The sequence below is a fragment of the Eleginops maclovinus genome, chromosome 17 (assembly GCF_036324505.1).
Source record: "Eleginops maclovinus isolate JMC-PN-2008 ecotype Puerto Natales chromosome 17, JC_Emac_rtc_rv5, whole genome shotgun sequence".
NCBI lineage: Eukaryota > Metazoa > Chordata > Actinopteri > Perciformes > Eleginopidae > Eleginops > Eleginops maclovinus.
The window spans coordinates 5,313,249-5,331,678 of NC_086365.1; the positions used below are offsets into that span (position 1 = coordinate 5,313,249).

General features: G+C 41.1%; 1 protein-coding gene across 2 annotated transcripts in view; it reads right to left on the minus strand.

Annotated features, from left to right (window-relative positions):
* anks1b (ankyrin repeat and sterile alpha motif domain containing 1B) overlaps window positions 1-18,430 on the minus strand; it is a 198,927-nt gene that overhangs the window by 82,361 nt on the left and 98,136 nt on the right. For both annotated transcript variants that reach the window (XM_063905367.1, XM_063905368.1), the window contains one exon: window positions 9,894-10,050. In XM_063905367.1, coding sequence (XP_063761437.1) covers window positions 9,894-10,050 — 157 coding nt within the window. The remainder of the gene's footprint in view (window positions 1-9,893; window positions 10,051-18,430) is intronic.

Genomic DNA, 18,430 nt, shown 5'->3' on the forward strand with positions numbered 1-18,430 from the left:
GATTTGCATTCTTAAAAAAAAGTGAGCTTGGATACTATATTAGTCATAATTAAATACTTCATGTAGAATCGGAGGATGAAACCCTCTTTATTAGTCACATACATGCACACAGCAGAGCACACACAGGGAAATTGGTCCTCTGCATTTAACCTATCCTAGTACTAGGAGCAGTGGGCAGCTATTGTGCAGCGCCCGGGGAGCAATGGGGAGGGGGGATTGGAGGTGTCCGGTGCCTTGCTCAAGAGCACCACAGCAGGGCCTAGGAGGTGAACTGGGACCTCTCCAAGTAGCAGTCCACTTTCTATATTTCATGTCTGTTTGGGGACTTGAACCGGCGACCCTACGATTCCCAGTCCAAGCCCCTACTTACTGAGCCACTGCTGGACAAGTCATAATTATATACTTCATGTGTGTGGAACAAGCCAACATCTTTACATTATTTAAAGCGACCCTATTACACTCATTGTCAGGTTCATATTTGTATTTTGTGCCTCTGTGACCTTCTTTCACCCCTCGGTCTGAAACCAGAGGCCAGTCTGCTCGGATCTCTAAGCATCTGGCATCTGGCCAACTGCATAGCGATGTCCCGCCTATCACACACAATGTGCAAGAGTTAGCCAATGGAAGTGCGAGTGTTACATAGTGATATTATCATGTTACGGAAGTAAACAAAGGAGTCCAATTGAGTCGTTTCGGGCAGGGGGGGAGAGTGTGAGGGAGAAACTCCCTCTGGAGGCACATTTACATGCACTAAAACCTATATAACACACTATAGGAAAGGGTAATCCGAATAAATGGTGGCCAGGTTCAAATATTCTTAGAAATTCCCAGAAAATTATTTAAAAAACGTTATATTTGTATTATCTGCTCCTTATTTTTAGGTGAATCATTACGGCTGAACTACAGATGAGATGACTGAAAAATAACTGCTCCTTCGGTGCCAATCAAATCTTTGCTTGTGTCAAAATGTCTTTCAAAATGCTTTTCCATTTTTGGCAGCATTTTGGAAACCTGCCTATGAAATATATATTTATGTTGTCAATTTCCTCTCGTGTCATATCATTCTGTGTTTGTGTTTGTTGTTTGCTTGCAACTTTGACACCTGTCTACACTAGCGCAGCAATCTTTTATGGATCTGTAAAGGTGCAGTAAAAATTTGCTGGGAAATGTCGTCGACTTGTACAAGGACATTGGAGGCTATGCTGACTCACTTTTCAATAGAGAGAATAAAACAACTTAGTGAAATGTTGTTCAGCTCAACCATCAAGGTTCTGTAAAACTAATGGCGTATGCTCCTGTGTCAGAATTTGCCTCAATCTTTCATAACAAATGTTTAAAATGTAACTACTTAATTGGCAGAGACACACAATCACTCGGTCCTTCAGGGTACATGACACAGACTTACAGCACTGCTCTGACATCTATTAATGTTTGTGTCCTCATGTGTGTGTGTGTGTGTGTGTGTGTGTGTGTGTGTGTGTGTGTGTGTGTGTGTGTGTGTGTGTGTGTGTGTGTGTGTGTGTGTGTGCATGCACGTGCAAACACAGACGCAGGTACATTTTACCTAGGGTTTTGCAAGAACACACAGCTCCAGGCAAAGACACACACAAATAGACAGCCATCATAAAGAGCTGCCTGGAGCTGAAATAGTGATTGAGCGTTGGTGTAAATAGATCAAAGAAAAGCAGGAAGAATGAGAGAAAGAGGGACGAGAGGAAGGATGCAACAGAGGGACATATATAGATTGAGGTTTTGTCGTATTGAGTAAATAAGCCTGTCAACACTGAGGCTGTGATGATGGATGTTAGGTGTGTGTGTGTGTGTGTGTGTGTGTGTGTGTGTGTGTGTGTGTGTGTGTGTGTGTGTGTGTGTGTGTGTGTGTGTGTGTGTGTGTGTGTGTGTGTGTGTGAGTGAGAGACTGGGCTAACTTTAGATCTGCTCTGAGCTCACTCATGGGAAACACTCAGTCTCTTTTCCAGGGGATCTGTGTTTGTGCATGAGTGTGCATAAAGGTGAATACACATGCATGAGTGTATAGTTAGGGTTATTATACCTAAGCTGTTTACATCCATATGTTCAGGTTCAGGCTTGGGCAGTAACAGATTTCATGTTAGGGGATTACTTGTAACGGTGATGGAAAAAAGGCAAACTGTATTCCCTTAGAGTTACATTTAAAAAAAAACGTAATGAGATCAAAGTTACGTCCCAAAAATTGGGATTACTAGCAGGATAACAATGTTAGTAAAAACCTAAAGAGAACATATAGTGTTTGTCAAAGGATTAGTTTATATTTCTTGTGTCAGCTGTACTTTGCTGTAGGATGTATACTGTAAGTGTGAATCTAATTGCATACTGCCTGAATATCTTAATGATTTTCACTTTCTTTGGTTCATATGTTCTGTTTTTAATTCAGCAAGTGAACCTATATGTTCATAAAATAGTGTGTGTGAGCTTAACTGTGCGTATTAAACTAAAACGGAGCGTTTTCTGTCAGCTCAGATTTGATTTCTGCTTTTTTAAACTGTAGTACGTGCTCTTGTGTTTCAGTGTTGGTGTAGAGGCTGCTGCGGTTTTCCTATGAATAAAATCATTTCTGATGCTAAATATCTTAGTTTTTTCTTTTCTAAGGTCACATTGTTCTGTTGTCTTACAGATAAGACAGTTGAGTATAAAACATCATGTCTTTTCTCTTATTTATTTTTCGTTGCATTTGATATTGAGGTAATTCAAAAGTAACGGAAAGTATCACATTATATTACTTTATATTTTGATATTAGATTAAGTACTCATTACCTTTTTTTACAGGTAAATAGTAATTGTAACAGATGTGTGTGTAAAATCAGACATGGCTTGTGGGAAAAAGTTAAACTTTGAAACACTAACAGCTTTCACAGGAATCAGATATCCTTTGCATGCCAGCAAACATCTGAACAGTAGAGTGTGTGTCCGGTACAGTGAGATGCAAGGATTAGCACAAACATATCTTTGTTTACTTTGAGGCTAGCTGTACAGCTTGTTAATGCAGGCTTGCAGCAGTGTGTGCAGGAGGAGTGTGTAAGTGAACACTTGGTGAGAGCAAGCGTTTCAATCCCCCCCCCCCCCCCGCCCCCCGCCCCCCAGCCTAACAAGACGAGAGCTGTCAATTCCTGACTTTCTTCAGCCTGTCAGTTCTGCTCCACACCACTATGACATAGCATTTCATGTGGATAGTGTGTGTTTGTGTGTGTGTATGTCCTAAACCCATTCTCTCCTAAGTCATGGAGGCAAATTACAGCTGCAACATAATGTCTCAAATTCTTACTTCATACTGAACTGTATCAAATGTCCAAGATTAACATCCTTTTTTTTTAAGGCTAATGTTAATAATACCCTTCATTTCTGTTGTGAAAGCCTAAGGCTTACACTGCATTGAAATACAAAGCCTGATATATCTTATTCTTCCACTCCGCTCTATTAAAAACACTCAAAAGGAGCCTCACCGCTGCACTGGGTTACATATTCCTCTTAACTATGAACACGGGGATTTTGCTCCGATTCGACCCCTCACACATTTTCCTGATGCCGTAAATAATCAATAGAACACTGAATCCATAGCAGAACATTTTCCCCCACTAATGCACTATTTACTACGGAAGAGCAATGTTTGCCAGCAACTACAGTGGCCAGATGTTGGAGGTAATTACTGAGTCTGTTTCTGAAATGTAACATTATATAAGAGAACGTCAAAGAAAAAGCCAAACCAAGAAGGGGAAGTCAGAAGATATGGAGACATGGACCAATCTTTATGAAAACATATTTGAAATGCCAGAAATGCATAACAGTCCAAACACAAACAAGTTACAATTATAAACTAAACTCCGAAACTTAAATCCAAACTGATGTAAAACTATGTGCAGACCGATCACATGCATTGATTTCTGGTGGCTGTCAAAGAGGAAGTTGCTCCACGGCTTCTCTTTCAACACGTCAATGGGCCTCGACCCTCTTTAATGGTGAAGTCCTGGGGTTACTACTTACTGCCATTAGCCCATCTGAGCCTAAGAGGGATAAATGGAGTGAGAAGCAGCAACATCACAGCTTCATCCAGCAGAGAGAACTGAGGGCGGGAGTTCATAAGAGAGGGAGGTGAGACACTCTATTCATAAACTTTACATGTAGAGGCAGGGCGGTGTGCAGACCTGTGACTGATAATCTGAACTCATGCACAGGTTAGGTATGGTTCTGATTGATGTGACAAAGCCATAATACTCCTGCTAATTAAACGAGATGATTAGGGATTTAATATTTAATAACTACCAGCCTGAGTGTGCCAGTTCAAAAGTTGGTAGACTAAATATGAAAACATTGAAGCTCCGGACATGAAGGTAGAATAAGCGGCGCAGAGGTTTCAACTCTACTTTTCACATTCCTTTACACTGTCAAAAAGTTACAAGAAAATAACTAAGAGATAGTCAGAAAAATCCAGTAATGGCTGCCAGAAAATGGAAATTCAATATTTCTATCAAACATTTGTGTGATAAAAAGGCTCAGATGTATGCATGACAGTATGTAAGACTTGGACAAGGACAACGATTGTAGAGAGTACACACACACAAACACAGAAACAGGTTTGTGGTTTTATGTTGTACACGTAGGCTTGTTTATCCCTTCCAGACAAGTGTGTGTTTATCTCAAGAGGAGTGTCAATAGCAGAAAAGAGGCACTTTTCTCTAACCGCGTGGCAATGCTCTACACACTCTGTCTACTCCATACGTGACTAGAGGCCACTCTGCTGTCTTCCTATCTCAAGGATCACATCTCAGCTGCACTGCCATTGTGTCGCTGCAATCTGGCTGTCAGTGCTGCGATGCTGTGCTGCTCTGTGGTAGAACTGATTATAACATCTGATCTGCAGTTCCCCAGCACTCTGCAGAATCTCAAATGCTGAGTTATTTGAAGGGAAGGACTTCTTATAGGAAAAACAAGTCAGAAATATGCAAGTTAATGCTTTCAAATCTAAATATTGAACAAGGGCGAGACAGTTAAACCGGTGCTTTTGCTGCTATGATGAATTTAAAAAAGGTCTTTTGTTGAGACAAAGCATGGAAAAGGAAAAAGCTAAACCCAAAAGCTATATACTTGGTTTCCTAAAGATTGACATGCATATTTTTGTCACACTCTGCAATCATATATGATACGCACAAGATCACAAAAAGTATCTGTATTCAAGTGCTGCAGCAGAAATGGATTCCCTCATTTGTAACAAAGGAAATTCCATCAGAGAGGAATCCATCCAACACAATAAGAATAATCCTGAGTTAACGCAGAAAATAAGTAGAGGGATTATGCACACAATTCTGTACTCGGCGTGTGTCGCATTACAAATAGAATTCCATTCATTCCGTCAGAGGGCATATGGTGCGATGGGATATCGAGCATCACATTCCCGTGTGATCTGTCATGGAAAAAACTGCGTCAAAAGTGGGACGCTGCTTTCACAGGTTGTGGAAAATCGCACGCAGCTGTAGGATGACAAAAGAAAAGAATGATGAAAGTAAAACAAAAGGAGAAAGAGGAAGAGGGGTATCCAAGAATCAAGGACATGAATACGCAGGAAGTTGTTTGGGGTGGTGGTTTTAGTGACAACAGGTCCCTGGTGCTTCTGAAGCGGCGGGGATGAGTGACAGTCACCAGATGGATTATGATAAAGCCGCTCTGATTATCTGAGGCTTCAAAAAGCGCTGTAGAGGCTCTGTCTCCTCCACTGCACACAGCTGCAGACAGCTACAGCGGGACAGGTGGATATCAGCAGGGCTTACACTGCAAAAAACATCTCCACAAATCCTTCAGTCAAACATTTGGACCAACTCTGCTTAGGTAAGTTTAACATGCAGCACTTTGAGGGAACTTTTCAAAAAAGCTTGATGGCTTCTTGTTTCAAAACTTTGTTACAGAAAAACTAACAATGTAGGCCAAAATGATATTGATAGTTTTCTCTTAGCCATGCTTGCTATGTTTATCATGAATCCTGTCAGAGTTTAAGATAACTTTCGGATCTGTGCTATTTAATTTTACTTCTGAGTTCCTCTTGAATAATTTAAAACCAGGAAGCTTCTGAGTCTTTAATAAGTAGAAAAATAATCAGCTGATCCATTTCTGGAAACTTTTAGGGCTTAATATAAAAGCCACAAGGGCAATGGACACATCAGCAACAGTTTCGCTTTGTTATCTTTCCTATGTATACATGTTTTTATGCCAGTCATTTCATTGGAAAACACTCATCATCCACTCAGAGGCCACTCAGTCTTCGATGTTTTCCTCTCATTAAAATGAATCATTTTGACCTTGCAGCAAAAAAGAGGGATCTGGTGAGAGTGTTGACATTAGAGAAATGTTGATTTGCTAACAAAAGGAACCATGTGCCACAAGGATTATTTTAAAGACTAAATCACAGATCAGTGGTCTTGCTGAGATTATTTTTTGCAGTGTAATGCACCAACTCTTTCCTTTCCCTCTCATCTCAATCCCTCTTCTCCATGTTCCCTCATCATCAAATGCTCCTCAGTGAGGCAGGGAGACGGACTGACTCACAGCCATGTCCAATTATCCCGACATGTGTCTGGACACAAAGCAGGAATCCGGGATGTTTGGCTCCTGCTGCGTCACAGATCCGCACCCGTGTAGTTGGCTTAGCCTGAGTCGACCCCTCAAACTTTCTATAGGAGGAAGAATCCGCCTCCTCTCCCTCTCAGACTCTTTCTCACCTTTCTTTCTGGTTCGTCTCTCTGCAACACCACAGTGCTGCAGCCTGTCAGACATTCTGCAAATGTTTGGAGTTCTCTTTCACCCTTCATGTAATCTCTGACTTTTGCTTTTTGATTGAGTCTCTTTTGCTCTCCAGCATGTAATGTGTGTGTCTGTTTTTCTCTCACTTGGCCAGGTAACAGCGCTCAGAGAGCTGCGAACAAACAGAACACCCACTCTGCTCAATTACGTCAGTGGTGCAATTTTATACCAAAAGACACTTTGCAATAAACCAGGTAACCTTCCAATTCAGACACACACACAAACACACACACACACACTCCACACTGTATAAGGGACAGCTCAACTCTCCTCCATGCTGCAGCCAATCACAGCCGAGCATTGAACACACACACAAAAGCATCTACAGTAGCCTCCTTGCACTGCTGTCGAAAAGGGGGTTGGCGGGGAAGGAGGGGGGGCGTCACTAGCAAGGCAGTTCCCATGGCAACATACAGGTGACTCACCAGCCGGTGATGCAGTTGCCGTGACAACTTGCAGTGTGTAGCATCGCTATGGGAGCTGAGTGAGAGGGAAGAGTGCATTGTGGGTGTTTGTTGTCGTGGGAGTGGAAGCAGACCGAAGCACTGACAGGACGGAGAAAACAGAATCGATCCAAAGGTCCGAGCCTTTGTTCCGAGTGGAGTCCAGAGGGAGATGGAACTGAATGAAGAATAGAGGGCTTGGTATTTACTGGCTGCAGACTCTTATTTGGACTGGATTTATATTCGAGAAGGGTAGGAAATACAAATGTTCATGTTGTTCTCAGCAGCTAAAATCATCTTTGTGAATGAATTCACACCACGGTCAAACTAGAGGGGGGAGGGAGTACTCAGATCTGGTACTTCAGTAAAAGTAGAAGTACCAGAGTTATAAATTACTAAAGGTATTAAATAAATGCAGTGGAGTAAAAGTACACGATTTACCTCTGAAGGTTTTGGGGTAGAAGTGCCAAGTAGCAAAAAAATGATAGTAAGTAAAGTACAAGTATCCCAAAATGTATGTTAAGTACAGTACTTGAGTACATGTACTTGCACCACTGCTAACTAGAGAGAGCTTTGTGTTGAAGTGGAAATGAATTAAAGCACCATGATTCAACTTGTTGGTATATGAAATGCTTATGCGTAGAAAGAGGTGTTCATCATGGGGATAAACTCATAGGTCGTTATTAGCCTCCCCTCAGCTTAACACAGCGTTTTAGTGTCTTTCAGCTCAGTGTTTCCATTCAACCATTATCCTCAAGCTGCTATTTTTAAAGCACATACACACAAACATTGATGAACATGCTTCCTGCCAGCTACAGTGATGCATGATTGGCTATTGAAGATGATCGAGCATTGAGAACAGAATGCATTGCGCAACAAAACTAAAATGTGCGCCAGCCAAAAAAAGTGATACGAGAAGTTATAAAATGAAGGATATTAAACACATTTTTGAGCCCAATGCTGTGGAGTTCCGTTCAACAAAGCCTCCTGAATAGAAGCTGTTTTTAAACCAGGATGTGGGGGTCCTTAACTTCTAAGACGGTAAGCTGCTGGCTCTGCTGAGTCGGCGTGATCTGAAGATGTTTTTTCCAGTGAGGGCAGGGGAGGTCCAATTATTTTATGAGCTATGTTGATAATCCTCTGGAGCGCTCCTCTGTCTGCTGCTGTACAGTTTGCTTACCATGCTGTAATACAGTGTCAGTATTCTCTCTGCAGAGCGGAGGTATAAGGGCACCAGCAGCTTCACAGACTCATTGGTTTGCAAACCAAGTGTCCTCAGGAACTCATCTTTATTGCTTGATGCACTGCTTTAAAAAGATGAAAATCCATTCATGCAGGCAATTCATTTGTCTGTCTAACAGGAGAACACAGCTGATTTAGTTCTGCATTTCTAAAAAAGTGTTTAACAGTGGACACTTTGAAAAAGTAATAAAATCGATGCGGCAGAACTAAAGATAAGGTCTTTTCCACTCCATGTTTTCTCTCTCATGGTCAGAACCTGGCTCCTACATTACCCAAAATGCTACGTTCTGCCAACAGCTAGGTATGATTAAGGTGCTGACTCGAGTGATGTTATTTGAGGCAATTGCTCCGTTTTCAAGCAGCTGGAGCTGGATTACATTTGATCCGTGCATGCATTTTTTTAAATCACGCACTGTGCTAAAAGGCATACACTCAACAATGTATCCCACACAGCGTTGCTCTCACTCTCACCCACATTTTCCACACCTGTTTATTCCTCTGAAACGTGTGTTAATGTTGAATAAACAATACTTGGCATTCAGGTGGTTGAAATCTTCCACTCAAGTTGTGATCATCACAACAGCGGGATGTTCATATGGATTCCTGCTTGTGAACAAAGTAAATATGATCCAATATGGAATCCACCATATGTTCCAACGTCAGATTGTAAGCTAACTAAGGACCAAGAACAAAGCGTGTACAAAGATCCGCAATAAATAAATAGTGTAAAGGAACATCTGGGAGGACAAATAGAGAATGAATTATATTTTTTAATCCAGATCCTTCTTATGAAAGACAAAATCTAATACAGATGTTTATGTTTCCAGAAATTAGCAATCCTTGAACCCTTGATTTTGTGAGGAACAAAGGTATTATTTATATCAATATATTTTGAATTAATATTATTTCATGTAAGTTAATTGAGAAATTAACAAAATAATTTAATGTTTTAATTAAATACAAGAATCTGAGGGGAAGGAAACCTTCCTGTCACTACCATGGGAAAAATGTACCAGTTAGGAAAATTATGGAGGGGCGGTAGAGGGAGCAGAGGGGAGGGATGGGGAGATAAAAAGTCAGGATTTGTCCTTACAACATCTTGAGTTGTGAGGAACATAGTTAATTTTCAAGACTCAAAAGGAGAGTTTGTTGTGTCAGGCCTGATTCAGTATATTTCCCTTATGATAACACGCAGTGTCATGTTAAGGTTATGTATATATGTCAAGAAAAAATACAAGAGCCGTTTGAAAGATTAAAACATCTTTCAAATAAAACATAACGAGTGAAAACAGTGCATTTAGCCTTTATGGTGTACCAATGCAACTTCACCCTTTGCATTGCAGTGCATATTTTGCCCAACAAAAGTTTTCTGAGTTGCCTTACCATTGCGCGGACAGGTGTTGAGCCGGTGGTTGATATCGAGCGAGGAGGGTTTGCGTGTGACGGCTGTGGTCACAGACTCGTACGGGTTGTCCTCGTCCTCTGGCAGGAAAACGTCCAGAGATGGAGAGGCAACGAGCTCTGCTGAAGGCTTTGAGTCCTGGGAGAAGGACAGAGAGAAAAAAGAGAGAAATATGAGGGCAATTTGTTATACATACCACATTATCCAGCAACAGAGTGTGCATAATGTGATGGGAAAAAGGGTTTCCAACCATGACTACAGCAGGAACTACCAGCAGCTTTACATTCATAAGCTAACAATACGCTAATAACATGAATTATTATGTATGACAGCTATACTGGCCTATTATCCCGTCAAACAGAGCCATACATGATGAATAATGTTGATAAATAGTGGTTGGGAAGCACAATAAAAGGCCCACTCACAGATGAGTCATGAAAAAGTCATTTTGATTTTATGATCTGTTATCAATAGAAAAACAGAGATGTTCAAAGTGAATTTTTCAAATGTGTGGTGAACAGCAACTATCCAGGGCCGATGTGTCCATTTTTTGTGTTGATGTTCGCCTGAAGTGCATCATTAGGTACAAAAAGAGAACAACAAAACACATCAGCGCAGTAATCTTTCAGTTCAGCTCGAGGATATCATTCAAGTTCAGCCACGTTCATACTGTTGGATTATCATGAAGGATTCAGGCCACCATTCAAAGCAAACACTGAGAAAAAAAGGGTTGTAAAAAGTTGGAATATTTCCTCTTTCCAGAACGGAGAGTTTATGATCCCTTCACGATGTCTGTCTCGTGATAACTCTGATCAATGATACTTTGCTGGACCTTTCCAAAAGTCAGAGTCAAAGTCAGGAAGTTTGTGTTTCTGTTAGGGGTGAATCAGTAAATATTTTTTTATGTGATACCTTAATTAGAAAATATCTACACTGCAAATATATCTTAAAATCTAGAATGTGAAATGTAAAATAAAAGATAAGACGGGTTTAATTTCAAATGATTAACTCCCTAACACATGGTGGGATGAATACATTTCTTTAACAGGGCGCAACATATCTATTGTTTACAAAATTGCAGTGGATTCTACTCGTCTGTAACCATAAAGGAATATGATTTATACGGCAATAATATACGCTGAGTCCAAGCTAATAACAACATGTAAACGTCATGCTTATTATGATCTCAGTTGAAATGACAACATCCTCATTAGTTCAGAAGAGTACATGTGTATCTATCCTGCTGTTATCTATACACAATGTTTAAAAGAAACACAGGTACTTTTGGTTAATTGAGTATTTATTTGTCTTAAAATCTCCTAAGAAGTCCACACAACTGCAGGTCCAAGCCCCTACTGTATACTATCATTTGCATACAAAATGATCGCATCAATGATTTTTGCCGAAAGCACCTTGCAGCATTTTGAGAGCAGCTCATATTTTAGAGAAACATGTTAGGAAAGGTTTTCAGTCACCTTTATATAACAGTGTCCTCTTTGGCTATTCAAGGAGAGTTTCAGACCATATTTTGTTGCAGCATTGGTGAAAAGGTTAGGCCCCAAAGGGCTAAGAGAGAGTGAAACGAGGAGCAAAAGGTCCCTTATCTGTGAAGCAGATGTGTTCCCAGAAAGAATGAAAAACAACAGTGAGCAATGTGAAGCAGGGAAAAGGTTACAGGGCCAGCGTCATTTCAGCCACACTGACAAAACATTTGGTTCCAGCGATGCAGCCTCTGGATGTCTGCCTCTTCCCCATAAATCAACACTCTATCATAATTTCTGTCTGTGGCAGCCTGCCCCTGGTTATACCCTTCCTAATGGGATCAGTGGTAAACTTGTCACCATGGCAATAAGTTGTAATTTGTGGCTGCACACAACTCTCTACCCTCTGACTTGTGCTGCTTCTACCCTCTGCTCTCCTCATTAAACAGCCATTATTCCTCCTTTCAGCGTCTGATACTACATTACCCAAACTGCAACTGGTCGTTTATCACACACTGAGCAACCTCACAATGGATTAATCATCCCCGCTGACAGAGCAATCAGTCCCCTTGATGATGTCTCTCCATCGCTCTCTCTGAACTCAATCTGAGACTTATTTCACACCGCACTTTATTAAAAGGCCTACAAACTACGACCCCCCTCACCCCCCCTTTTCTCTCCATCAGCACTCAATTAAACTGCCATTACCAGCTAATGGAGACACGGTCCATCTTTCTGCCTTCACTCTGCAGGTGGTCCTGTCTGGGCTGATCCTGATTTGATGTGACACGCTGGTTAGCTGCAGTCTGATGGAGCTGCTGCTAAATAAAAACTCTGGATTCATTTTGAAGCTCAGATTTAAGGTGGAATTCGTCATATTCAAAATCATTTTTGGCGAATTTTGATTTTAAAAGCAAGAGGCAGCCTCGACATCAACATGTAAACTGCGTCTGACTGTGTGTACATGCACTGAGGAAGCATGGGTACACCTGGCTTTCTGCAGTATCCTGATCTGTTCATATAAACCAGAAATTGGGTTTCTGTAATTGATTAGAGAAACCTGACTTCCCCAGTTAGACTTCTTCTGGATAAAGCCATTTATACTGAACATGTGACTGGAATTCTAATCAGTTTTACCCACATGTGCATGATGCAAGAAGTCATTCACGGAAGCATCACTGTGATCACTGTTTTGTCAGCAAATAACAACGTCTCCTCTACTTTTGTACGTTTGAAGACGTCAACTTCAAGCACAATATATGATAATATAAATAGTTTTTCTTAAATGCCAAAATTGCACTTATAAATAATGTAGGTCCTTTAAAACCAGCAAAAAAATCTGACTAACATTTTATTTAAATAAGTTAGATTTTATGGTGATTAATATATTTTTCGTTAGTCACATAATAGGAATTCTGGATGTATACAGGGGATGGTGGGAGGGAAGGTTGGGGTAATTATTTATTTGAAAGGTTATTTAGGTGGTCAACAAGGAAACCTTAAGCACCAGAAATATATATTTTGGTAAAAATGTGAGATATGATCATTTTCTTGAGATTTCAACGGCTGGGGTCAAAATGACCCCTGTTGATAAGGGGTGTAAAGTCAATCTGAGAATAACAGGAGGGTTAAGGAATTTGATGTTTGTTTTGAATTTTGATTAACAACAATTGTTGTGTCTCCTTACTTTTCCATTTTTGTATTATTAGGACTAGACCGCAAACTTTCCCTTACAATTAAAACAAATTTATCTCTCATGGCAAATGTGAACCTTAATAATCATCATTCTTTAACTTGACAGATACAATTATCTTTTCCTTGCATTATTGGCAGACAACTGTGATCTCGGCGGCGTTAAGACTCATACAAAACATTCGTCGTCGCCAATGATTTGTTTATTATCATAATTTCTAGGAGACAGGATTGCTATGACAGCAACACATACACACAGCATCCACGTATTGAAAGTGATTCCATCTAAAGTCCGACTGAAACTGAAAGCATCACACAGTTGGCTCTGGAAATGGATGTCAGTTCTAATTTCTAACAATTTAAACAGCTTTGCATCACTAAGAGTTAAACAAAAAGAGCAAATCTTCCAAAATATGATCTCAGTCATTTCAAGAACCTGATTAGAGACTGCTGCATGTAAACATGAATCCTCAGTCAATTGGATTTCCTGAGTAACCTTAACCTTGTTACGATTAAACAAACCACAGTGTGTCTGTGACTACTAGGAAATACAATATATTGCTTCATGGAACGAAAGCTGGGAGAGGGTGATACTAGAAGAGACAGGAAGTGATGGGATTCATGGGAAATGAGCAACCCTGATATGAAAACATAACACACTTCCCAACATTTCTTTTGAAAGACAGCGGAGATATTTAGGCTATAAAACTTCTCAACCATGGTTTCATTTGTTTACAGTAATTACCAAGATGTCACCATGAATTAACAATGATATACGGAAGCTTTAAAATGCCACAGGTGGAGTAGAATCATTAATAGAAGAGAAAGCACATGAGACAAGCTCCGAGACAGATAGAGCCAGAGAAAGAGATTCCTCTGAAGTGTCTGCAGGGAGAGTTAAATGAAAATGACAGAAGGGGAAGAAGAAGAAAGCAGGAATTGATTAAGAAATGTGCCTGGAATTATCTTTGGAAAGACAAAGAAATGAGGAATCATCCGTGCTGTTAATTAATTTCCTTTTCTCCCACCATGGGCTCAGTCGATTTCTCCCTCTCACTGTTTTTCTTCACATCACCTCTCATTATTCCTGGATTCTCAAACAGAAAGTGAAAGTGTGAGGATAAAGCTGACAGGCGTAACCAAACCCATCGACCAGGGAAGAGCCAGAGCGAGAGGTAAACACAGGTGGATCAAAAGACGCCACGATCCAACTCAAAACTTACTTTGGAGTTTTTGTCAGTGAATCCCAAGGAGACGAGTACGAGAGACAGAGCGGGAAGAGGGAAACAAGAGGAAGGGAAGCAGAGAAAGTGGGAGGGCAGTGAGTTTGGAGCAGGGATTTCCTCACACACACGAACATAGAAAAGATCCAAGTCAAGTACAGGCAACATGGCAAAATATCCAATTCAGCCAAACAAAATGAGCCAACAGGGTCAAATCTTTCTCGCAAGCGGAAAACTACTACTCGACCCTGAAGAGGACACTCACTGAAAGGAAATCTCTCACGCTCAAGTCCAAAGTGAAGCCTGGAGCAAGAGAAAACCTGGATTTTAAATGAATCCCTCAGCGTGACAACAGGTTAAGCCACCTGAAATCTGGATGTTCTCTCACCTCTGCTTTCCTCTCAGCCCTGGCGGGGTCAGACGGATTTCTCAAAAGTTGGAGAAAAAGGATTCAAGCGGTCCGATTCGAGCAGTCCCTCCAACAAACAAACACTCGGTCCTCATTCATTTCCCTCCCTCCACCCTCCCTCTCTATCTTTCAGTGCAGAGATAGGACACAGAGCAACTTGTGTGTGAGCTGAACAGGAAGAGAGCACACAAACAGAGGCCTCCTCCGGCCACTAATTAGCAGGTCGTATGCAGCTCCCACCCAACTGCAGATTAAACCTTTCGGTCTGTGTGTGTGTGTGTGTGTGTGTGTGTGTGTGTGTGTGTGTGTGTGTATGTGTGTGTGTGTGTGTGTGTGTGTGTGAGAGACGGAACCACCACATGTGACCAGAATATTCTATATAACGGTGTGTGATTATATGTGTGTAATAAGGCAGTGGGAACTTCGCTCAGTGTCCGTCTCTGTTTAACCCTTACTGCCGCCGCCGCCGCCACCAGCCATTGCCTCACGCCGTACTGAGGTCATAGGCCATCAGATATGAATAGCGGTTATAATTTGATGGCATTTCCTCATGGAAGCTATTTGATTAGAGAGAGAAAAGGGAGGGGTGGGCGCCACAGAGGACAATGGAGCCTCTGAGGCCCTGAGTGAGGGGAGAGAGAGGTGAGTCATGAGAGGACAGCACTGACCAGAGACACTATCCAGAACACAGAGATGGAAAACGAAGAACGATTGCAGCATCCAAGAAAATGAATCGAGGCAAAAGATAGCTAATTTCTTGACTTAAACTTTAACACACTTACTTTCTGACAGTGAGAGGAGCAACCTATAGCGTGAAAACTACATTTTTTTAGCTAAATGTTGACAAATTTGCAATACTGCAGTAAAATACTAGGCAGGTACACGGCACACCAGCAAGGACACATATTTAAGACAGGGAACAGACCTCTACCATCTTTATTTGCAGTGTGTGATGACGAGCACAATTCAGAAATGGAGAGTTTAAAGCTCTATAGAAAAAAACGAGGAGGAGGAATACAGTGGTGGAAAGGATGAAATAGGAGAGAAATATAGAGAGCAGTGGTTGATCTTTACGAGACGGCGGGGGGGGGGGGGGGGGTGGAAGCACAGAGCGAGGTGCAGGTTGGTCACAACAGAGAGGTGGGATTGCCTCCCAGAATTGGATTTCCCTCCACGGCTGACTAATCCCGGAGAAATCAGCTAGCTGAGCCACCCACGGGAGGCCGACAGTCACTCCTCAGAAAATAACACCCCTCACATTCCCCCGGGTGGCTGCCGCACTGAGGGAAGCTAAAACTGTGGTTTCCCCTGGCTCCACGCTAAATCCCACAGACACGGCTGCCAGCCAATCCTGAAGGCCGCTGACAGAGAGCCACCACTGTGTGAACCTAGTTTTACGGAGTGTAACTGCAAGCCTGACAACTCTGGAGGAAGTTTCAGGTGGAAGTGTGAACAGTTTGATATTGAACAAAAAATAAAGGTCTATGAATAAATACAGACCAGTAGAACGGTGGCTGACGGTTGCAAATGTGCTACAACCCGCACAACACACTTCCATTAGGAGAAATGTGCTGCAGTTGAAAAAATACAAATGAGCCAAAAGACATGCAGATTAGGAAACATCTTAACCACCATGATGAAGCAGTCACAAAAGGCGCTGCATAAATGAAAGGCTGCAAGTAAATAAACAATGCAAATAACACTATCACTTTTGAGTGTCCACGTTTCCGTTTTTTTATTTGCAGCGTTGTGTATTTGCAGCACTTTTAGTAAATGCTGCACATGTTTTCATCCCGTTGGTAATCATTTGCATGGGTTTTTTTGTCTCTATGTTTCTCTCCATGGAATGGTTTGGGCCGTTGTGGCGCGTTTGCACCGGTCAGCCACCGCACAATAGGCTGAAAAAAACAATGCGGAACTAAAATGTAAAAAGTGTAAAGTTTTCAGCAAGAAGTCTGGCCAAGCTACTAGTGCTTTATCGGCTGCTGGAAGATTGCTGTTAGAAACTGGATTGGATGCCGAAAGCTTGTGAAACTTATACAGAGCAATGTCAAAATAAATTGATCAGTCATTTCTTTATAGGGATTTTTGAGCACATTTTAGGATCATTTTCATAACTTTCCATCAATATACTCTATGTAAAGTAAACTTAGACCATATGGTTTGCATGACTGTGTATTCATGTCATGCATTAAAACGCTCATCTGTTCCTTTGTGTATGCTGCAAGTCAGCCAGAAAATCCAAAGTCAATAAAAACACTAAAACGACAGAATGTATACAACACAGATTTTAGTTATGTGGATTTTTTAGTTCTTTCCATAAAACTAAATCAAAACGCTGCAATAAAGGGGCAATCTGTGACTACTCGGAGTAGATTTTCCTTGTTCTTTGTGTACCAGGAAGTATATTTAGTGGCGGCTCAGAGTGCTTAAAATGAATTCCTATGTTGTACTTTTATGGATATTATGCTTTTTATATAGCAATCATGATACAGGGAATTGGTTTAGAGGATGCTCACGGCTCCCCTCAGATTCACAGCATCCTTGAGAAAATAAACGCCTTGCTTCAGTGCCAGCAGCACAGCAGGACAGATGTTCTGCCCTGCTTTCTGAGGGGCTTTGTTTTGAGAGTGAAATATTGCCAGGGTGTGTTAAGGCTCCCTAAGCACATCTTTGTTTTTTACAAGGGTAACTGCAATTTGAATCATGGAAAATCCACAAAATGTAGGCAACGTTTATGCAAATAATCACATTATATCTTATGTTATTATTATTGTTGTTATTATTATTATTATTATTAAAATAACAGTCCAAACAGCTCTTGGGTGGTTCAAATGTTTGACTTCACCTGCTTTACTTGGTCTTGCAACATTGTCCTGCACTATTTTATTTATATTCTGGTATTTCTTGAACTATTTTCATTGTTTTTTATCCGTTTGATAGTTTTATGTCTTATAATTATTTATGTTGCATTGTTGGATGAGTTTAAGATTTTCATTGCCATAATTACACTCTTAGCTACTGTGCATATGACAGTAAAGCCTTTGAATGTTTGAATCATCTGTACAGACACCATGAATCACCATTTTTAATTGAGCCAGAGGGAAAAATAACGACTGGATGTGATAATAGAAAAATGACAATAAGTGGAGCATTAGACATGAAACCTAACACTAAGCACCATGTAACTACAACATGAAATAACATCTCAAATCCTCCGCAATCAATCAGTCGAAATGACAAATACTAACAGAAGAGTGTTTGAGGCATTTAAAAGCCTTGCTCAAGGGCACTCTAACATGAGTTGCATGTTTGTTGTGGTATGTGTTGGTATTATAGGAGTTTACTCGTTCGAGTGGTCTTTCTTGATTGGAGCTCTTTCATCTCCTTCTCCAATCTGTTCTCCCTCTTCCTGTTTACCTCAAGGACAACGAGATATCTGAACTCCAGCAGGATGTCAGCCCCCTCCCCCCCACACACACACACACACAAACGAACACACATTTAAAACTTGCACAGAAAGAACATCTCCAAGCTCTCAAGGGCAGAATATGGGTACATGCCAATCTATTTGGGTAAAAAGTATTTGACAGCAAATTGAGGTGTGTGTGTGTGTGTGTGTGTGTGTGTGTGTGTGTGTGTGTGTGTGTGTGTGTGTGTGTGTGTGTGTGTGTGTGTGTGTGTGTGTGTGTGTGTGTGTGTGTGTGTGTGTG